At 44.5% G+C, this 23796-nt stretch overlaps 1 protein-coding gene and 1 long non-coding RNA gene across 2 annotated transcripts; one reads left to right on the top strand and one right to left on the bottom strand.

Moving 5' to 3' along the window:
• Positions 1–2855: 2855 nt before the first annotated feature.
• LOC133742841 (uncharacterized) lies at positions 2856–5201 on the bottom strand. The gene is made up of 4 exons (XM_062170523.1): positions 4656–5201; positions 3649–3720; positions 3253–3390; positions 2856–2913 (listed from the first exon to the last, which is right to left on the bottom strand). The coding sequence occupies exons 1-4, from the start codon at positions 4970–4972 to the stop codon at positions 2856–2858; spliced, it is 585 nt and encodes a 194-aa protein (XP_062026507.1). The 5' UTR covers positions 4973–5201.
• A 17464-nt stretch (positions 5202–22665) lies between these two features.
• LOC133707073 (uncharacterized) lies at positions 22666–23639 on the top strand. The gene is made up of 2 exons (XR_009844903.1): positions 22666–23035; positions 23336–23639. It is a non-coding gene; the product is annotated as an uncharacterized LOC133707073 (long non-coding RNA).
• The last annotated feature ends 157 nt before the right edge of the window (positions 23640–23796 follow it).

Here is a 23796-nt window from a genome sequence, read left to right as displayed (position 1 = left end):
ATTGACCCTGATGTGCAAAACAATTGTATTGTTTTACAAGTTTTAATTTCTTTAGTCAATTTCTATTACTTTAACTATACCATTAATCACAAGTTTTACAACCTGAATATGCTAAATTGACTTCATTGTTTTTTCCTAATGAATCAATAACTAGAAAACAATCACAAAAGTCTGATAATAAAAAAGAATAACAATCACAAAAGAGTCATTCAGAATAACGATCACAAAAGAGTCGATGACTTATTAAGCTCGATCGAATTTATCGAAACAATTTACTGGCCCAATTTTCTAGTCCTCAAAAATGCCAAGGCAAATACAACTAGTTCAGTAAGAGCTAAGCAAACAAAATCCCAACATGTATTATTAACAATTTTTCTACCACAAGGATGACATTACAAATGACCCCCACCTCCATACACACACCATAGATTAATATTGGTGATATTGGTCCACAAAGATTAAAAAAATATTTTCTTAATCTTTTGTTCTATTTTTTATTCTTTTTGGACCAATGAGGACAGAATATGAATAGTGTACTTGGAGACAGCTGATTTCATCCTAATTATTCGTGACCTAAGGTTTGGAAAATATTCCAAACCATGTAAGAAACAATGCTAAACCGATTAATTAATTAAGTAGGGTTCGGCTCTTTTGAGATTGTAGATTCTCAAACAGCCTTCTGTGTACTGATTGATTCACTACTGAAGTTCTACAGATCGAGAGAAGTGTGCATGGATGTGTCCACGTTCCTCGAAACAAATCCAGGTGTGGTGTACGTAGATCGAGCTCCACTGTTGTAAAGCAATTATATCAAGGAGATAGAACAATACATGGTTCAATTTACGAGGTCGACCACATTTGATAGTAATGTAAAATGACTTACCGGGATTCCAAATGTTTGAAGGAAGGAAGAAGGAATAGTGAGTACAGCTACCTCCTAATATCACAGCTATTGATAGCAACATTGTGTGTTACAACTATAAGTAATAATAGTTACTCACTTACTCAGACCAGCATCATTGGCCTGTTCTTCATTGCACTTCGCACTTCAAAACTCTCAGTCATCTCTGCAGCCTGTGCTGTCGCTGGGAATATCAATGCCTAAGCTTGGCTGTCACTCTCCTTTAATTGGACGGTGGAGTATGACTCAAATTCGTCTTCTCGATCAAGTTGATCTCTTAATTTTCAAGTCCCACCAATTTTTGAAGTTCTGAAACATTTTGATCTACTTGAAAGACAGATAACTTCAAATATATATGATGCTACGAAAACTGCAAAGTAGCATTTGATTAGTATTGGTTTTTATTACTTCTTCAATATGATAATATATTACAAGTTGGATATATATCTTTAGATCTTTGAGATCAATCGAAAAATAAAAGGGTATATTATATTTGGATTTCTATGGTGTTTTAAAGATTCATCTAGAATTTGGATGTCTGCACATTCAATTAGGATTGGTATAAAAGCTCTAAAAGTCTGCTTTATTCAATTTGAATTGTTATCTAGAGGTATTCACACTATGCCAATAATAGCTTCAGACGACATGCTTCCAACAACATGCAAAATTTTTAATTGTCGTCAGATATTTTAAAACAACAGAAAGAATTATTCTATTGTGTATATATGATTGCATTAGGCAAAATTTATTGTTGGGTAAGTGTGATACTATCCCGGATTTAAAGGTACAACATATTTTTTCTTGCTATTGTCTCCATCTTGTTGTTAGGACAAGAGTTATTACGAGTCTGTTGTGCAATTGTTATTCAGACAATAATAGTATTTAGATGTTGTTTGACTAGTTTATCTTCAAACAACAGTTATTCAATTTCTAGCTAGGTTTGAATTTATTTATTTATTTATTTATGGACTAAATATTGTTTAGTCCTTGAATTTTTATCTGAAAAACACTTTAGTCATTCGCCTTCTAATTTCACACGTTTAGTCCTTATACTCTCCAATTTTGAACCAACACTACTAGAATTTTGGTCTTTGACATCGGCCAGAAACCGATGTTAAAAAAAAAATCGTCCGATGTCTTAGTGGGTGATGTTAAAGATCATGAAAACCCAGACATCAGTTTTTAGCCGATGTTAAAAATAACTCTAGACATCAGTTTCTTATAACGTCTCGATGTATAAAATGACTCCAGACATTGGTTGGTTTATAAAAAACTGATTTCGTTTCCTCTTGTGACATCGTTTTACAAAAGAAATTGATTTATATATCAATATTAGACATCTGTTCTATAGATAGAACGGATGGTCTTAGTCATTTATGACATCAGTTTGTTATATTAAGTTGTTGAGTTTTCGTTCTTTTTGCTTCAATTTCTAGTTAAAAAGTGGTTTGCTTCTTATGTGCATAAATCAGTTTCTTCACTAGAAAATTATCACAATGAGAATACAAGTGGTAACCAAAAGAAAATTCTCATTAATACTATTTTTGATAAAAAGTGTACAAAGAGTAGGGAGAAGGGGACATATGGCCTAAACTTCTCCATATACAAAACAAATTAAAGGGCATGCAAAGAAGTAAAACGGTCATTGTGTACCATTCCATAAGCAAGGCCATCTTTGCACTACTTTCTGCAAAACAAAAATAAAAATGAGATTAAGTTATACCGCTATCCACTTCCACACAGATGAATTTAGAATCTTCTAGATCCATACCTTCTCATCACTGGTTACATGGACACTCACACCAATTGACTGCAGACAACCAAACTCTTAATCAGAAAACAAAAAAGATTACAGGGAAACCATACCCAGAGGTATTACTTTATATTATAAATGCACAAATGGTACGGTGATAAACCAGATTGGGATGCAAGCAACCATAGTGACTACAACATTTTACATAGGATGTTTTAGAAGCGAAAGACCCCCCTTCAGCAATAGTACTAGACCATTTCTGAATGACAAGTACCTCATAAGCCACACAATATACTATCAGCACCTGCGACTTTGCAAGTGTGTTGTGTGTGCATGCAAGGAGGATATGAACAGGTCCTAAAACAGTGGTATTCATATTTAACCTGATTTGGGAGACTCATCAATCTGTGTAAATATTCATCCCTCTTTTGGGGATCAGATTCTACTTCAATCGTATACCACCATAAAATCTTTCTACTCATACATCAAAAATTGATCAATAGACCAAGATGGAGCTTATGGCCTATTGTATCACCATAACAGAAGCAGTAACTACCACCCTAAAAACAAAACGACAACAAATTGGTATATCAGATACCTTGGCTTTAGGAGCAAGACGAGCCATGAGAGCTGCTGCAGCGTTACCCGCATTATTTTCCTTGATGAAACTAATGGTGGAGTTGATGACCAGCAGAGTAATAATAACCGCAAAATCTTGCCAGTCAGGAGGCTTCCCCTGCATACAGATAAACAAACATCACAAATCAACAAACAAATCACCAAAAATGCAAGCAGTGTAAAAAAATAGCAACACTAACCCGAAAACTTGAAAAACTTGCTCTCTTGAAACACAACACCCATACCACACAATACCATCTACAATACCACAAAACCATATAACACACACCACTGAGTATACTTACACTTAACAAACCACTAATCTAAGAACAAAAATACCAAAATACACCTAAAACAGTAGTCACTTCATATTCACCTGATTGGGGTGTTTTGGCAGATGCCGCCCTCGTCCACTTGACAAGGGAAGAGAAGTGCTTTATCAATGGCCCTGAGCAAACACAATCCAATCCAAATAACACTATAAACCAGCCAATAATAAGAAACAAAAACACCCAATTTGTTTTAAGTACGACCCAACTTAGAACAATTTACAGAAAAGATTACCAATTTAAGTACAATAAAGAGAAAGCAAAACTGGGTATCTGATTATCTACATAAAGCTGCACAGTAATACTATACTAAACTCTTTACAAAAGTGAAGCAATTGAAAAAACAAAGCAAACCCAGTAACCAAACAGATCAAAACACAAAACCCAAATCAAAGCTACCTGCAGGAGCAACATGAGCTTCAAATAGGGTGGATACACACCTTTAGCAGAAGTAGATCTGATGGTTTTTTTTTCATTGAAATAACCAATCGCATTATTGAAGAACTGGTACTACCATGAAGGAAAATAATTTGAAAAACTTGCAACAATAGTTATTGACAATGTCTATGAGGCGCATTAAAATTAATACCTTTGAAAATAGCACATCAAGGGTTCAACCTTTCAGTTTTCACAAGCGAAAGCAATACTGCTCCGTGGGCAGATGGATACCTTCACATATGTACAAAAGTAGTGTAACTGACGAACAAAGTAAAATAATTTGCAAAGGAAGTGCATCTGTGATTGTGCAGAGCCATCAAGCAAGGGATTAAGCTCCTCTGCAGTCAAGATATCTCTGAAGTTATGAATTTCATAAAATCAACAGCAGTACTTTTCTGGGTATACCATTTTTGGCGACAGTTCAATTTTCTGTTCCATCATCAATCAAAAAAAAGCCTAGAGGATCTATATCTTCATATGACTATCATGCCAATAATCCAATCCATTCAATAAATTAAAGAAAGAATCACACAAAAGTGAAGAAACTTAAGAAACCCACTCACAAATACTTCAAAGACACAAAACCAAATCCATAAACTAAAAAGATTCAAATTACCCAGACTTCTTTCGGAGTTGCTCCAATTCGTCTCTGAAACGGAGGCCTTGAACTCTGGAACATCCACCATCTTTGAGCCCTAACCCCTCGCACCCGACCTCTCTCTCCTCTTCGTTCTTAGACGGGTTCTGGTCGGAGGCGGAGAAGGAAGAAGAGGACGGTTCGGTGCCGTTAGGAAATGGAGGAGGAGGTTGGGTGTTGAACAGAAAGGAAACAAGAACTCCACGAGACAAAGTGGATCTGGAGGACACTCTCTCCTCCGTCACGATCTCCAACCACCGGAGTGGGCTCACCGTAGCCACCTTCTTCTTCGCCATCCTCTGACGAGTCAACGCCAGGCTGCACCTCCGAGATGAGCCACAAAGAAATCTCTTCGAATTCGTTTTCTAGGGTTTTGTGGTTCCGGTTCAGTTGGGACGGGGGTAAGAGAGAGAGAGAGAGAGAGAGAGGGTGAGGAGGAGGGGGATAGGTTTCGGGGAAGGGCGAGAGAGAGTGAGTGAAGTAAAGTGGGAAAATTTTGTTCCCCGCGTGTACGAAATTGTTTAAGTTAGTCTTTCCGCGTTTTCAAAAATTTTGGAATCAAAATATAGACATCAGTCAACAGTAAAAAACGATGTCAGTTATATACATATAAATCGAAATTTGAGGAATCGATGTTAATGATAATTTTTTACATCGCGTGAATTTCTCACCGATGTAATTGTCGTGATGTCTAAAAGCAAAATTCTAGTAGTGCGATAGGTCAATTTCGTTACTTTCCGTCCAAAAACTCTGTTAAGTTACTGACGTGACAATCCTTACGCGTCAAAAAGTCTATTATACCCTCACATCTTACTTTAATTTATTCTTTTCTCTTTTTATTTTATTTTATTATTTTTATTTTTTTTCTTTTATTTCTTTCTTTTTATCTCTTCTCCTCTGCGATTATGGTCTTTGTTTTCCCGGGGAAAGGCAGTGGAGCTCTACCCTCTCCTTTGCTTCAGATCGGCTCACCCAACAAGTGGGTATAAAATGGTGGAGATCGAATCAAACGATCGAGATCGTTCTAGAAATTCCAGAGGTTCTGGGAAGGGTGACGGAGGAACAAGATTTGATCTTGTTTTTGGGGAGCAAGGTTTTGGGCGGCGGAGTAGCAGCGTTGGTGATGGTGGTGGTGATTGGGGCATGGATTTGGACCCGGCAGTGGAAGAGGCATCGATGTCGAGTTCCCAGGAACAAACCCTAAAAGTTCATCGAAAAGCTTGTACCGCCCATCGGAGGCATTGACGTCGGGTTCCCGTACCAGCCGTACATAGCCCAAGAGGCGTTCATGAGCAGAGTCGTCTCCACTCTCGATCGAGCTGTCTGGGATGACCACTGCCATGCCTTGCTCGAGTCTCCCATCGGATCCGGAAAAATCGTTATCTCTTCTCTGCTCCATTCTCGCTTGGTACCAGAGCTTCAAGGCCAAGAACCTCTTCGCCAATCTCTCCCATTCCAAGCCCAACCCCAAGGCCATGACCGATCCCATGGTTAGTCCGATTTTGCATGTGTGTTCAATTGGAGTGGTCAAGTTTTGATCTTGGTTAGAAATTGGGTTATTTGATGGGTCAATTCTGGAATTAGATTTGTTGTTTGTTGATATGGAAGTGTAATTTGAAGTTTTTGTAATGTCCCATGTCGAAGAGAGTACAGGAAGCGGAGATTGAAAAGAGGAGTATGGAATATGGTTTTGCAGGTCGCCATTGGAAAAGTTGATAGCTAAATTTAAAGCTATTGATTTTCCTTATTTCCCTGCAAATATGTCAATCATAGTATAGAGAAATAAGGGTCTCCCGCAGAGGATTAAGTTAAACTAAGTGCTTCAACAAAAGTCACAAAAACGTGACTGCAGTTCCTACTGAACAGCAGTCAAAAGACAAACTACGAATCAAACCAAAACAACCCAAAAAAATATGAAAATTTACAGAGACGTACTAGACACACAAGGCGTCTAGCACACAAAATTTGGTGAATTTTGGAGTTGATTTGCTATGGAAATGAAATACAGAAAAACAGAGAACAGAAAGAAAAACGAAATTGAAGTTGGTTGATATCAAGATAATGAAACTAGCTAGGAAGGAAGTATCCACCCCCAACAATCACACACAACACACTTTGTCCAATTTGCTACCAATTAACTTAGTTGAAGACGCTCAAATTGACTCGGTACGCTTGAACACAACCTATTACCCTTTCTTACTTTGTACGCTAGGCAGGAAGTGCTCTACACCTAGACTATTCCCAAGCAATGCAACCTAAAGGTACGTTTATTAGATTAAACATGCAGAGATCATTAAGTTTGAAAAGAGTTTGAGCAATCACTAGGCATCGCAAATAACTTAGAGCCTTGCTAAACCTAGGGTTTTGTTTACTTGCTAGTGAAAACTACCAATTACTTCTCTAGATAATTTGAGGAATCCAACTATTGATCCAGGCATCAAACAATCAAAGTATTAGAACCCTAGCATGCATACTAAGTAGGCCACCAAAGCACACAAACATAGAATTTATCAATGAGAAATCGGTAAACAAAACCTCAACTTTATTAATTGTGTTTGAGCCCAAAAGTAATTTTGGCAAGATCCTTTAGTGGATTCAGCACAGCGGGCCGATACCTGCGGCCCAAAAATAAGCCTATTCGGGTTTGGGTTACAGCTTCACCCATTCCGTGATCCATAAGGAAAACGAAACCTTATTGGAGTCGGGTAGCGAGGATTGAATATGAAACTTCAACCAATAATCCTTCTGTGGCAAGGAGCAGTCGAAACCCTAGGTATATATACCAGGTTTCAAGGACGAATAAAAGACCTCTCTCATATCAATCAATCCTAGCGATTACAAAGCCTCCCCGGAGCAAACCTTCAACCTCGTTGAAACCCGGTGACCGCCCGCCAGTCCTAGTCTCTCTAAGAGCCAACTGTTAGCATCACCAGATCAACCCGGCGACCGTACTTCCAGTCCCAGTCTCCCCAGCAGCCGACTGCGAGCGCAACCGCCACCGTTACTACCAGCGAAGCAAGGGTAACGCCCTCGCAACCCAGCGAAGCTAAAGTCACGCTTTAGCGCAACCCGTGCTTTCTCCAAACTTCCCAGTGATTGCTCTGCTTAGTCTACAACACTAAGTATCGATTCGGTGACGCGAAGAGATCACACCCAAAGTCCTTATCCGTAAGGCAGAAAGTCCTTTCCCGGAAGGCTAGAGAAGAACCTTGTGGCGAGGTTGGTGCTCTCCTCGTCCACAACGCTTGAAGAAGAAGTCAGGTCAAGGGACTACCCCGACGACTGCACCCCATGGTGCTGGCACGCCTGCGCACACGCTCAAAAGAGACAGTTTGCAAGCCAACTGGTTTTTGCGCCAAACATTTTGGCACGCCCAGTGGGACCAACTAGTGTCTTTTCGTGAACGTTAGCCATTGGGAAGTCAAGCAAAAACCCTTACAAAAAGGGCTACGCTAACTGCTCAAAGCATAAGACCTCCAGTTACACACCGCATTCTCGCGCGGAGTGTCGTGGTCTTTCTGAAGAACAAGTTATTCAAAGATTCTCTCTCCATTCCGAATCCTCCAATATGTCAACGGAACAAGGAGAGAATCACCAGACCGCTGCTGAGGGTCAAACTACTACAGCTACTCAGGCCAGTGAGCCTGTCACTACCACTATCTCCAACACAGTGGGGAGTGGAGGAATAGAGGCTTTCGTTGCGAAGCCTATTCCAGAGGGAGCAACAACCGAGGTCGCGCTCGCGATCATGAGGGAAAACGTCGAAAATCACAGCAGGTGGATCGCCGCTGATTTTGAAAGGGAAAACGCGAGGACAAATAAGATTATACGTGAGATACACGAACGTCTTTCCCGACAGTCAGTGGAGACTACAGAACAAATCTCACAAACAAAGAATGCGCTAAGGGCTCATGCTACGAGTATTGCAGAGAACCAGAACCGGAGCCACCAGGGATTGATAGAGATTATTGAGAACCATACAAAGCAGGCAGCGTCTGATATGGCAAGGCTTCGTAAAGATGGAGAGAATCTCGCAACTGAGGTGGCCATGCAAAGAGCCGAGTTGAACCAAGCTAGAGAAGTGTTGAACAAGACGTTAGGTGATCCTAACGTTATCCTGGGTTCCCTCGGCCAACCATCTGGTTCAGGCAAGTACGTGCCGCCGAATCAGCGAGAGAAAGTTAGCAGCAACACCACTACACCTCCTACAACAGCTGCTGCTACGCCACAAAAAAATAAAGAACAAGCGTTGGTTATTGGCGGTAGCAAAGAACAGGCTACTTCGTCAGGCGGGCAGACCACCAGACAGAGGCAGCAGACATCGAAAGGTGGCACAGTTCCGTCCGACTCCACCGTGTTCGCTCAGTACGACAGCGACGGGGCGGAAAACATATATCAGGAGCTGGCAGGAGGTTATTACGGGATTGACCAAGCTGGTAATCCTGTCAAGATAACAGCTTTGACAAAAGAGATGCCTATGCCGGCAGTGACTTTTCAACAGCCCGCTACAACCCGCGCTGTCCAGAGGGGAGAAGAGGCAGCAACGGTGAACCAAGCAATACCCATACCGGCTGCTCGCCACACTATGGCAACACCTCCCCCTCCTCTAGGCCCGGAATATGTTAGACGAGACGAGGTCGAGGAGATGATCAGGCTGGCTAACCCGAGAGCCCAAATGGATGGGGTCTATGAGGGACCTTTCCCGCCACATATAATGCTCGCGCCATTTCCCAGGGGATATAAAAACATCATATTTTCTACTTTTTCAGGGGAAGACACCGAGAATGCAATCACTCATCTGGCCAGGTTCAAAGTGCAATGCGGCCAGTACCAGAATGATGACATCCTCAAGTGCAGGATCTTTGGCACTTCTCTTTCAGGAGCGGCTTTCAGGTGGTTTTCCAAACTCCGACCAGGAACAGTGGCAGATTGGCCCGCAATGGAAAAACTCTTTCGAGAAACTTTTGGAGCCATTGAGCCTGAAGTTGATTTGGCTTCTCTCACCCAGATGGCTCAGCAGCCTACTGAATCCGCCGTTGCATACCTTCAACGCTTCCAGATTCAAAAGGCCAAACTGAATGTGATCCTGCCGGAGAAGGAGTTGATCAAGTTGGCGATCAAGGGTCTAGAGCCTCGACAGCGAAAGAAGCAGCATGGCAGCATGATCCAGTCAATGGGAGAACTCATCACAGAGGTGGGCAGCTTCGAACATCTCCTTAGAGAAACTGATGCAAGGAAGAATGCTTCCAAGGGGACATATGTACCAGGAAAACATCGCACTGTAGCGGCCCTGAGCTACCAACCGGCTACTTATGACCCCTACTATCCCCACCACAGTGAAGAGTTGAGTCAAGATGATGATGAAGAGAAGGATAATGACATCGCTGCTTATGAGCTGACAGGGAGAAAGAACCCAGCCTTGAAACAGTTGAAAGTTTCCAAAGAACCTGTCAAGCTCAAATCAATGGCCTTCACCAAACCAGAATTCGCGGCATATACATATGATGCCAATAAGGCACATGAAATCCTAGATGAGATGATCAACGCGAAAATGGTAAAGACCGACTTTGGACCGTTTCCTCGCCCAGACAAGAAGTACTGCAAATTTCACAACCTGTGGAATCATAATACAGCAGACTGTGTGAAACTCAAAGACCAGATTCAGGTATGGCTTAATAATGGTAGTTTGCAGGTAGAGGCTCCAGTAACAGCGGCAGCGCTCGTAGACCTGAACCCTTTTCCTGACACTAGGGTCAACATGGTCGACGTGAACTGGACTAAGCAGAGTCGGAGGAAACCAACCCTAGAGTTGAATGAAAAGGCGAAAGGAGACCAACCTGACAGGGATGAGCCTCCTGCAAAGAAGAAGGTTGAGCCAGTGGGTAAAGCCTCATCTGTGGTCTTATGCTCGCGATGCCAGGAAGAGTGTGGTATTCAGGTGTCACGCGAGGAGGGCGAGCAGACATTTCGTTTTGGTTCTCTCCCACCCATCAAATGGTCGTCGCCATCACAGAACTACCAACCTTCCAGTCCAAGAACAAACGAGAAACTGGAATCACCACCATCCCCGAAGGATTCCAATCTCTTCCAGAGGTTGAAAGCGGCCACGGTTGATCAGAAATCAGAAGAGAAAGCCATGATCAAGCGCAAAGATATCTTGACCAAGCCCTACATACCTCCTGCTTCTACCAACGCGATTAAGGAAGGTAAGTGGTACACAAGGGAAAAGGGGAAGGCAGTGGAAATAAGTCCTTCCAAGAAGAGAAAACTGCAGCGCAGATTTGGAGAAGCCAAGCGCGCGCTAGAGGCTCTGGACCAGGGTCTGATCAAACCTTCGCAGCTGGTCAAATCACCTGAACAGTATCAGAAAGAGATGGAGATATTAGCTGCTAAGCCATTAATGACTCCCCGCAGCTTCCAGAAGCAAGCGAGCTCAGCAAAAGGGGCATCTCAGCCCAGTGTTTTTTGCAGGATTACAGACGAGAGGAGACCTCCGCCAGCTCGAAAGGAGAGTTCGCCGACTAGGCGACCGCATGTCAGGCGCAAGTTGTCTCGCGACGATTCAGAGGCCAAATCCTCAGTTTTTGAGAGACTGGGGGGCAAGGACAAAGTTGCCAATACGCTACAGTGGAAACCTAAAAAGGTCCAGAGTGTCGTCGTTACCCCTGAGGTAACTACAACAAGCGACCCAAAGTCCAACTCGCCTGAGCGAGCCACCGGGATATCGGGGCATGAGCAATGTGAGGTAAAAGGCCTTACAGAGGAATCATTGGTAGAGCGGCTGGCTAAGCAATTCAATACTGACATACCTGTCAAAGAACCCAAGCTGAACCTGCAAGAAGACATGGATGGAACAGTTGTGACCGATACATCTTGCAACATGGTTTACGTACTCCCCGCGAGGTATGCACTACCAGTCGCCGCGCAGGATTGTGTAGAAACTGAGGAAAATAGCGCCCAACCTTTGCAGATTACATCAGCGATCACAACACCTGTAGAGGAGGCTGTCTTTCTTGAAACAGAAGACGCTAACAGCAAAGAATTCTTCATGAGCTTCACCAGGCCTACACCCGCTATGGTTCAACATATGCGACCTTTGTACATCACAGCGGAGATTGGTGGTACCAAAGTTAGCAAGATTATGGTTGATACCGGAGCTGCTGTGAACGTCATCACTACCAGGACCATGCATTTTCTTGGAATCAAGAAAGAGAAAATCCAGTCTACATCCCTTACACTCAAGAACTTCGCAGGGACTGTGACGAAGACCTTGGGATTACTTTTCTTGCGCATCAAGGTTGGTCCTGCAGAGGGTGTTTATGCTTTCTTTGTAACTGACTGTTATGCAGCCTATAGCGCTATTCTGGGCTGGGACTGGATCCACCGGAGTTATTGTGTTCCATCAACTCTCCATCAGGAACTCATTATGTGGAACAGAGAGACAGATAAGGCTGAGGTGATCAAAGCTGACCCTCGTCCATTTCCGGTTTCCGCAAATTATGTAGATGCCAGGTACTACTTGGAGCCTATTACTCCATTGCAAGTCAGTGGCATCGATAACAAGGGTCGCCCCACAGGGGTGACGGCCTCTGAATTGGCACAGTGGGGGCTCACGCTCGTAAAGGAAGGCTTGGACAGGCCTGGCCACGCTGTGCCCAAACCATTAAACGATTAATGGATTACAACCTTCCAGAGGAAGGGCTAGAGGCCCTCCACTCGCTGTATGAAAGATTATCTTCGTACTTAGTGGAGAAAGAGGCCTATGATCGAGTTGCAACTTTAGAAACTGTCAATGAAGAGTTCTCTGATCAGGAACAGGAAGAGGAGGTAGAAATTCAGCTCGCTCCGGCAGCGTTGGACGACACACCCCCTAAGGTCAGAGACCCTACTGAAAAGGTCAATCTTGGAACGACAGAAGAGCCTATGGAAGTGGCTATCAGTGCTTACTTGGAGCCTAGCGAAAAACAGAGGCTTATTGAGCTGTTACTGGAATTCAAAGATTGCTTTGCAGAGAAATATGAAGATATGTCCGGCCTGTCATCGGATTTGGTTTGCCATCAGCTACCAACACTCCCTGACAAGAGGCCTGTGAAACAAGAACCGCGAAGAATGAATGCAGAAACCCAAGTCCTTGTCAAAGAGGAAGTTGAGAAAATGCATAAATCAGGCATTATCAGAGTGGCCAAATACAATCAGTGGCTATCTAATATAGTGCCAGTTCACAAGAAGAATGGTAAGATGAGGGTCTGCGTGGATTACAGAGACCTCAATATCGCTACACCTAAAGATGTTTACCCCATGCCGATAGCGGATATGTTGGTAGACGCTGTAGCAGGACATGAATTACTGTCCTTTATGGATGGCACCGCAGGGTATCACCAAATTCCGGTCGCGGAGGAGGACAGACATAAAACTGCATTCCGATGTCCTGGATTCGCGGGTGTTTTCGAGTATGTGGTTATGCCTTTTGGGCTGAAGAATGCTGGGGCCACTTATCAGCGAGCCATGAACCTGATCTTCCACGATATCCTTGGGAAAATTTTAGAGGTTTACATCGATGACGTCGTGGTTAAATCAAAAGAGAAAGGGAACCACATCATAGATCTCAGGAGAGTCTTCGAGCGAATGCGCCAACATAAGCTGAAGATGAACCCCGCCAAGTGCGTGTTCGGCGTTCAAGCGGGAGATTTCCTGGGCTTCATTGTACATCAGAGGGGAATTGAGGTCCCTGAGGATAAAGCAAGCGCGGTCATCAACGCGTCCCCTCCACAAACTAAGAAGGAGCTCCAACGCCTGCTGGGTAAAATCAACTTCCTACGACGTTTTATTTCTAATTCTGCAGGTAAGATCCAGCCCTTCTCTCCATTGCTGAAGTTGCAAGGACAGAATGAGTTTGTATGGGAATCTCAGCATCAAGAGGCTTTCGACAAAATCAAGGCCTATTTAGCGAGTCCACCAGTCCTGGTCCCCCCGCGAGCTGGATTTCCGTTAAAGCTATATATTTCAGCGGCTGAAGTCTCTATAGGTAGCTTACTTGCCCAAGACGATGAAGAAGGTGTCGAGCATGCCATTTTTTACCTCAGTAGGACACTTACAGATTGCGAGACAAGGTACTCTCCTATGGAAAAGTTGTGTCTCACGTTGTACTTCTCCGCTTGCAAGTTGCGACATTACATGTTATCCTTTACTACAAGCATCATCGCTCAAACCGACCTGGTTAAGTACATGTTGTCGCGCCCTATTCTAAGGGGCCGCATTGGCAAATGGGTATTAGCTCTATCAGAGTTTTCGCTACAATATGTTCCACAGAAAGCAGTGAAGGGACAAGCTATTGCAGATTTTTTGGCACACCACCCTATGTTGGATATTCCCCCAGTCAAAGAATTAGAGATCGCGAGCACCACCGCAACTCGACCAGATTTGGCGCACATCCCAGAGTATGCAATATGGTATCAAGCCACTGTCTCACTGCAACCCTGGGTATTATTCTTCGATGGATCAAGAACAGAAACATTAGCAGGAGCCGGAATTGTTCTGGAAAACCCAGCGGGCGATCGTTTCTCCTATTCTTTCCAATTGGAGTTTAAATGCACTAATAACCAGGCAGAGTATGAGGCCCTTATTATTGGCCTGGAAGTTTTACTGGAAATGGGGGTAAGGGACGTTCAGGTACGCGGTGACTCTCTGCTCGTGATAAATCAGCTCCAGGAGAAATACAGGTGTGTAAGCTGTTTGCTCGTGCCATATCTCACTCGCGCCATTGAGCTTCTGGATCAGTTTGATGACGCTGATTTGGAATACATTCCCCGCGAGCGCAACTTTGCGGCCAATGAGCTTGCTCAATTGGCTACGGGTATTACACTGAAATATGGGGTTCGCGAGCGCATATTGAAAGTTGAGCGCCGCACGCTGCCTTCATGGCTCGCACGGCCTGACCCGCCCGACGATCCAGTCGTCGCTGTCCTAGAACCTATTGACGTCGATTGGCGAATTCCGTTGATCGCTTACCTCAAGCATCCAGATCTTACGACAGACCGGAAGGTTCGTTTTCTCGCCTTGAACTACTTCCTCAGGGGCGACGAGCTGCGACGACGTGGAGAAGATGGCATGGATTTCAGATGTGTCTATGGCAGCGAAGCAAAACGGCTAATGCGCGAAGTCCATACAGGAGTATGTGGCGCCCATCAAGCGGGCCCTAAGATGCGTTGGCTTATCAGGAGACATGGCTACTATTGGCCTGGCATTTTGAAGGATTGTATCGCGTTCGCAAAAGGATGCCAAGATTGCCAGGCACATGGTCCAGTACAGCACATCCCCAACATTCCCATGCAACCTATTATTAAGCCTTGGCCTGCGCGCGGTTGGGCATTGGACTTGATTGGGATGATTCACCCCCATTCTTCCCTTCAACACAAGTTCATCATCGTGGCCACGGACTGCTTCACCAAATGGGTCGAAGCTGCACCTTTAAGAGAGGCTTCTGGTGCCACCATTCGCCAATTCATTTTCCAGCACATCATCTGCAGGTTTGGTATCCCTGAGGTGCTCGTTTCCGACAGGGGGGCAGCGTTCATGGGCGGTGAGGTAGTGACACTTGTCAACGTGTTGGGCATCCAGTTCGTCCACAGCACTCCATATTATGCTCAGTCCAACGGTCAAGCGGAAGCCAGTAACAAGATTATTATCACCCTTCTCAAGAAGATGCTTGTTGAAAACCCTCGCCAGTGGCACAGCACGTTGTATGAGACATTATGGGCTTATCGCACTTCCAAGAGGAATCCCACTGCTACAACGCCCTATGCACTCATGTTTGGTCATGCATGACGCAGTTTTACCCTTAGAAATAAACGTTCAATCCTTGCGAGTCCAAGATCAGCATCACTTGATAGGCGAAGACTATGTCCAAGCGATGTGGCAAGAGCATGAGGACCTCAGCGAGCAGCGCTTAACGGCTTTGGATAATTTGGTAATGGAAAAACAGCGTGTTGCTCGCGCCTATGACAAGAGGACACGTGGCCGTAGTTACAAAGAAGGTGACCTTGTTTGGAAAGCTGTTCTTCCCTTTGGCGAGAAGTTGACAGGTCGCGGTAAATGGACCCCGCGATGGGAAGGACCCTTTGTTATTCACCGCATTCTAGAGCGCGGGGCCTTTCACCTCAAAGATTTGGACGGTGACATCCATCGCAACCCCATCAACGGGCGATTCCTGAAGAAATATTACCCTAGTGTTTGGGAGTTCGAAGATCCTCCAGATTCCCCTTCTCAGACAGGGGGGCAAACATAGTCTTCGTCAGTTCCCAACATCCATTCCTACTCAGGCCTTTTTCTTTTTTGTGGCCTTCGCATCCTGTCTTCCCTTCACCTACGAACACTATGGGGGGCAACATCCTATATATTCAGGCCTTCACAAAGGCTGTGTATTGTAGCAATACTTTTTGTAGCAATTTATTTTCAAATTTCTTGACAAGATGTGTTAAGAATATATATATATATGTAATGGCCTATACATGAGGCCTTATTTTATAACAGTTTCTTTTGCAATACTCAGAAACTTTCATTCATAAAGTGACTTTGCGGCCAGAAGCAATACAAATCGAAACTATTACATTTGCAGGTTACAAGGCCAAAAGTGGCCCACAAATCATAAGAGTTACTGAAATCTTGAATCTTGCGTTGACAAGGGGCTATGATCAAAAGTTCTCTTCCTCTCCCTCTCTTCACCCACATGTCTTATCTGATCTGAGTTGCAGCTGCTCTCATTTGTACTGAAGATGGAGGGAAGGAAGTAATCCATTACCCTCCGGGATGGAGATGGTCTGCAGGAGAGCGCAACTCACAACCACATCTACCTCTAGGGAAAAAACATAAGTCAGGCAGTCTGGCCCTAGAGGTAGGCTGCGAGAGAAGAACACTCGGCCTTGAGTGGCCGCCCACTCTTCTCCCGCCTGCTCCACGCGAGAAATCTGAGGAGAGGGATCACTCAAAATCTCTTTCCGCCGCGTTAGGAGCGCCGCGTGTTCTTCAGCCTAACTGAAACCGGAGATTCCTATCCGGATTTCCAGAGACCAAAGACATGCGGATGGACCTGAGATTAGGCCATGAGACCTACTCAGGTATTGAGATTAAGCCATAAGACCTAAGGATTTGGGTTTGAGGCTGAGATCGTAAAGAGAAGATTTCAGAAACAGAAGAAAGAGAAGTAGGGTTTGTGACACTATTATTGGGAAAGCCATATTCGCTTGAGTTTTTCTTCTCACAAGCACAGGTATTTATAGGACCAGTTTCAGTGGTCTCGACTCTAAAAGGGGCAGTTGAAGTACGTTCAACGCCATCAATAAGAGTATCGATTGGAATTGAATGCAAAGATCTCGGAAATGAAGATGATTGAAAGCGCGTGGAAAGCGGGGCAGTTTTCAAGGAGATAACCGCTTTGTTTCGAGAATATCTTTTCAAACAGTTTCAACAGCAATAAAGGTGGATTGAACGCTAAACTGCCAGAAAATCTGATCGAACATGTATTTGGGCCAAGAAAGGTGGGCTAAATATTTTAGATATTCATAATAATATTGTTCATACAAATATGGGCCCAGTAACGGAATAACTAGGGGCCTAAAAATCTCCAGCCTGCTCGGGTCAAGCGGAGGAAGAGTTCGTCCAGTCGAAAGTTAGCGTCCGCAGCAGCTTGAGCAGCTTGTTGGGCTGCCACACGGGCTTGGGCCATTTCTTGGGACAGCGTCTCGAAGGCAGCGAGGGGTTGTTCCAATTGAAGCTCCGCGTGGGCAAGCATAGCAGTAACCTCGATTAAACGGGCTTGAAAAGAAAGAATCTGGGATCTTAGGTGGTTCCTCTCGAGTGTCAGATCCCTGATGAGATCAGCCTAATCGCCCAAGTGACCGCGAGCATTGTCAGTTTGATGAGTAAGAGCTTGGTAATGTGTTTCAGTCTGTCTAGCCTGCGCGTTAGCAACTGCCCTCTCGTTAAGCCCTTGTGGGAGATCTCGCAGCAGTCCATCAACCTCTTGGAATTGTTCTTCAGTGACCGCGCCCTCGCGAAGAAGCACCCTCAGATACTCCAAAACTCTCGCGGGCGCATCAGGAATCAGTATATCGGGACCCAAGAGGCGACGGAGACCTTCCCTGGCTTCATCTACAACCCCAGGTGGAGTCACTTCGAGCACGCGAGCTAAAAGTTCTAAAGTGGATGGAGTAGGGGGTTCAGCGCCAGGGGCCTCAGGAGGCTCCGCGACAGGTATAGCTTCAGGTACTGGTTCATGAAGTTCTTCAGGTTCCCCAGCTTCAATGACTTGGGGGGCATGGGGAGCAGGTTCTTGGCCAACCACATTAGGAACAGGTTCAGCAGGATCCTCGTTCGCGGTTTCTTCTGCTGCTACTTCCGCGCTTGGACCCTAAAAAAGAAAAGATATACTTTCAGAATAACCAAGCCAAAGGGAAAAGATAAACATTTTTGATTAAGAGAGTTACCTCTTCAACTGCTGGCTCGCGGAAACCTACCATTGGCGCTAGAGCAGCCTCACCAAGGATTGGGTCCAGGTCAGGCACCGTCGATGCCAGAAGGGGAATGGGTTCCTCGCGGAAGGTAGGAAGGAGAGACATCTTGTCTTCAGCCTCAGGCGAACCGTCAACAGTAACTGGTTCTGGAATTACAACCAGCTGCATTTGGTTTGCCGCATTGATCGCAGAGGGAGGGCCATCGTCGGTCTTTTGGGCGTTTGTACCAGATACACCCTCGCTGGCAGCAGAGGATCCTTCCCCAATTGGCCTAGAAAGCTTGCGACAAACCTGAAGCAGAGAAACATTATGAGCTATACATAACAAGACAAGGCATCAGTGTCTCCGGGAGAGAGGCATTACCAGTCGATCAGCGGTTGGTTCGTCTTCTGCCCATGGGTCAGTTCTGAGCTCAGCGCGACTGCGTTTGCGTGCTAGAGCAGCGGCAATCTGTCAAGATTTAAACAAAGTCAATTAGACGTCGAGGGCTGCTAAAATAACAAAGAAGGTTCTAAAGCGAGAACCCTTACAGTTTGAGGATCGTCATCGTCAGAAGAAGTATCCTCTACTTCAGGCCGGATCAGTACTGCTTTTTGCTTAGCGGCCGGACCAGTGGCCGGAGGAACACCTACTGTGCGACTGCCTGAAGGCGGCGCGCGTCCCTGCTATAAATTTCGAGTTAGGAGACAGAGGTGGAGGTGATAAAGGAAACAAAGGGACATATCAAGGCAAGTACCTCTGGAGGTTGCTCGCGAATGACAATACCAGCTTGAACCAAGCGCGGGGCTCGCGCGGGTCGTGGAGCCGGTTCGGGTGGTGGAGGTCTTTCTTCGTCTTCATGAAAGCGAGCGAGTGCTTCAGTATCAGCATCATAAGGGTACCTCAAGTCTTCGAAGATGGCCGCGAAGAGCGCGTCGTCCCTTTGCCTCCAACAGTTGACAGAAACTTCTTCCCACCATTGATCATAATCTTCAGCGGTCCCATCCACGGGGATGATGTTATTAGCCCAGTTTGGGAGGTCGACCAGCGCGAGCATGCTTTGCTTTGGCGGAGCCCCATCAGAGGGACCAATTCGTCGCCAAGAGGTATAAAAATTCCAGGCATCATAGAGGGGAAAAGGCACCAGCTGAATAAGACCAAACTGGCGGGCAAAATGGTTGGGGGCATAGAGCTCATAACTGAGTTCATCAGCAGCGAGCCTAATGTCTGAACAAGAGATCGCGCGGCGAAAAGCCAAGCGCGCGCGATCATTATAGTTGGGAGCCCCAGGAAGAAATCCGTTTTGAAGAGGAGCAGGGTATCTCCTACTGAGTATTAAATCACAGTATGGCATTTCGTGCAGGAGATACAAGTATGAGAAGCATTCAGAATAGGGGGGAGATGTGTACCTCGCATCGCGACAAAACCAATGACCAAGAAGAGCATTAGTCGGTGGTAGGAGTGGAATATCGTCGCGGCGGAAGAATGAAAAATAAGTTTGAATCCAGAAATCAAGGATCCAGAAAGGGCCAGAAATGCTGGTCTCAAAAGGATGCATAGTGGCCTGATATAGAGTACGGTAGAGGGCGCCCAACACTGGTTGTCCTAATCCCACGCGGCGACCATTGTAGAGGGCTGTCGCTAGAAGAGTCCAAGCACCAGTGGGCTTACAGGAGGAAGTACAAAATATGAATTTACAGAGCCAATACTCCAGAAAAGCGATGCCGCCAGTAGCATTGCGCTCCTTGCGATAGAAAAGCAACCACCGCGGGTAAGAGCCGCTATGAACACTGCGACCAGTTTGGTTCATGGTTGATGCGAAGGTGTCAGAATCGAATTGGCCATGCAGATAGGGCTCGCCATCAATGGGCAGTCCAGTAATGGTGAGGATGTCCAACAAGGTTATACTCATTTGACCAAATCGGAAATCAAAAGTATTGGTAGCAGTATGCCAGAAGCAAAGGAAAGCAGCGAGTGGTGAACGATTCCCACCGCGAGGAAGGCGAAAGCATAAATCGATAGTGTGGGTAATACCTGCTTCGTTCCAGCGAGCCAAATCTCGTGCTCTTACTTCATGATACCAGGAGATCTCCTCTTCGCTAATTTTGGATGGCCAGTGCCCTATTTTTGCCCTATGATTCTGCGCACCCCAACTGCTGAAATCCGCAGGGGTCCTCCGGAGGACTTGAGTGGGTCTACGAATGGGCAGGCTATAGAGAGGGAGAGCGTCAGCAGGAATAGAGTGTCGCGGTGTTGGACCCAGTCCGGCGTGATGATCTGAAAGCCTGCGAAGCAGAGGCCTCTGGACAGAGGTATGGATTCGACAACGGGCACCGATGTTGGCTCCCCAAGTGCGAGCGACATTCTCAGTGAGCTCTTCTTCCTGATCAATAATCACCTTCTTTGGGGGAGCCATTTCTGAGTTTCTGTAAAGCGGGTATGGAGCGAGAGATTTCTGGGTTTAGGAGACTGGAAGGGTTTCTGATGTGACAGGTCTCTATTCGGCTGCGGTATTTAAATAAAAGATTTTGTGAGGGAAACGATGCGACGAAAAGACGTTTTGCCAAGCGAATAGACGCTACCTTCATTAATGACATTGTTTCGATCACCAGGCATGTCGTTTTAACCCCCTTCTATCAGTTACATTTTAGTGGGCCTGATATCGGGGCTTGGGGGGCAATGTTTGAGCCCAAAAGTAATTTTGGCAAGATCCTTTAGTGGATTCAGCACAGCGGGCCGATACATGCGGCCCAAAAATAAGCCTATTCGGGTTTGGGTTACAGCTTCACCCATTCCGTGATCCATAAGGAAAACGAAACCTTATTGGAGTCGGGTAGCGAGGATTGAATAGGAAACTTCAACCAATAATCCTTCTGTGGCAAGGAGCAGTCGAAACCCTAGGTATATATACCAGGTTTCAAGGACGAATAAAAGACCTCTCTCATATCAATCAATCCTAGCGATTACAAAGCCTCCCCGGAGCAAACCTTCAACCTCGTTGAAACCCGGTGACCGCCCGCCAGTCCTAGTCTCTCTAAGAGCCGACTGTCAGCATCACCAGATCAACCCGGCGACCATACTTCCAGTCCCAGTCTCCCCAGCAGCCGACTGCGAGCGCAACCGCCACCGTTACTACCAGCGAAGCAAGGGCAACGCCCTCGCAACCCAGCGAAGCTAAAGTCACGCTTTAGCGCAACCCGTGCTTTCTCCAAACTTCACAGTGATTGCTCTGCTTAGTCTACAACACTAAGTATCGATTCGGTGACGCGAAGAGATCACACCCAAAGTCCTTATCCGTAAGGCAGAAAGTCCTTTCCCGGAAGGCTAGAGAAGAACCTTGTGGCGAGGTTGGTGCTCTCCTCGTCCACAACGCTTGAAGAAGAAGTCAGGTCAAGGGACTACCCCGACGACTGCACCCCACGGTGCTGGCACGCCTGCGCACACACTCAAAAGAGACAGTTTGCAAGCCAACTGGTTTTTGCGCCAAACAAATTGGAAAACAAATTGAATGTCAAAGCATGTTATGGATCATGTCTAGGGGCTTCAACTGCCCCCTAACTACTGGAAATTTAGTTACACATAATGGAAATCAAAAACACAAAGGAGTTCATGGAGGAAGAAGACAACAAAAATCAGAAAATTGGAAAATACGAATCATCGATCGATCTCTGGCTTGCAGCGATCGATCGTTTCTGGCAAGGTTGTAGTTCTTCTTCTTCTCAAGTTCTTGTGCGTCTATGCTTTTTCGTATGTGAGATCCCATTTTCTTGAACGTCCAAGGAGAGATTTTTTTCAGTTTGTAACTCTTTCCTTCTTTTCTTTTGGGACTCTAACTCCTTGATTAATGTTCTGATTGATTTAGGATTCATTCACATCCTTCTATCCAATAGAAGCAGCCAAGAGAATTAATTGCTGAATATCTTTTCCTTCATATTGCCTTAAGCTTCCTTGATTCATCAAGAGTCCACAATTCTCCATCAATTGCACATATCTCCTTCCTTTTGCTCTTATTTCTTTCCTGACTTCGGAAAACCTAATAAACATAAAAACAACTAAATTAACCAGAAAATAAGATAAACTAACAAAGTAAATATGGGAATTAACAACATTATTATCGCATAATTATGCTCCTATCAAATACCTCCACATAAGTTCATGTACTAGAGTTCATAATTTGTAACTTCGTGTACAGAAATGCATAGTGGGCCCAACTTCATGTACTATTCCTAAAATTTTCCCACCAGTTTATGATGCTAAGTGTTATTTCACTTACTAGCTCACTCTAAGAAATTAGTCATGTACGCGTAATGTGTTGCCTTTTTGAAGGAAATATGGATGTAAGAAACAAACTACTGGACGACGAAAAGAAATATGGCCGGTGAGCTATTAATTATTGACTGTTGGTTATTAGAAATAACTAATACTCCATGTCAAGGTCACTGGTTCAAATCACACTTGCATCTTGAAATCGGTAGAATAGGAATAAAAAAAGAATAAAAAAATTGTCGGTCGTGGAGTGTTGCCTTTCATGTTGTTGTTTGTGCAAATGCGGCATATGTCGTCTGGTGGACGCAACTTTTGGGGTATGAATCTGATTCTCTGTGAACGAAAGAGTGAAATAAACATTGAACGCTCTCAACTCGATTAGTGAAAATGATTCAGAAATGAGTTAAGATTATGATAAATCGATAATTTGATTCTATCATCTCAATAAATGCAAAAGAAGAGCCCTCCTCAATTTCTCCGCCGCAGAGATCGATTCATCTCTCTTGTAGATCATATACCCAGGTACTCTCTACAATCTACAGTTTCTTTTTGCAGCTTCCAGCCTTCCCTTGGGTAAAGAAGAAGAAAAAAACGATTGGATTCAAGGTTTGTAATTTTATTTTTCCCTTTTCATAATTTTTTCTTTGTTTTCATTTACAAGAAAGGGGACCCAAAGGGGAGTAGAGATTCAAACCGTTTGATTTGAGCTTTTGTTTAGATAGATTCATTCACTTCAATTGAATTAATTGTATTTGTGGTTTTTTACTTTTCATTTGTCCTAATTTTACTATCTGAAAATCTTAATCATAAATAGTTAAATACTATCGTCAATGGTTGACAACTGCCAAACAAACCCATAAACAAGAGAGAGCACTTTTGGTTGACAACTTTCTTCTTAATTTACAGAGGTAGTTGCTCAATAGTTGAGGAATTGAAGGAATGTGATCTCACTATCTTGAAGTGGTTTCATGGCCGCGAGAGCTTCAAAGAAGTGCAAGCAAAGGATCCGGGATGTTGTTTGAAGAGAAAGTTGCAAAATTGGTGGGGAAGAAGAGGAATCTCACTACTTTTCGATGGGAAGTTCATGTCAAAGAAATTAAGGTTTTTCGATGTACATTTCAGTTAGATGATTTTTTTCATTCGGCTTATCATGTAAGTCACATACATATTCATTTTATTTTATTTTTGAAAATGTTATCCTATTATATAATTCAGCAAACAGTACAATAATGAAACACTCTTAGAGCATCTGCCCATGTAGGTAGGGGTCATCATGGGTCGGGCTAGGCGGGCCCTACCCTAAATTTTAGGGCTTAGGGTAGGGTCGGGCCGGGCCTAGTCAAAGTCAACAAAATTTAGGGTCGGGT

The sequence above is a fragment of the Rosa rugosa genome, chromosome 4 (genome assembly GCF_958449725.1).
Source record: "Rosa rugosa chromosome 4, drRosRugo1.1, whole genome shotgun sequence".
Taxonomy (NCBI): Eukaryota; Viridiplantae; Streptophyta; class Magnoliopsida; order Rosales; family Rosaceae; genus Rosa; species Rosa rugosa.
Note: the sequence above shows the minus strand (reverse complement) of the source record. Positions and strands in the feature narration are given on the sequence as shown.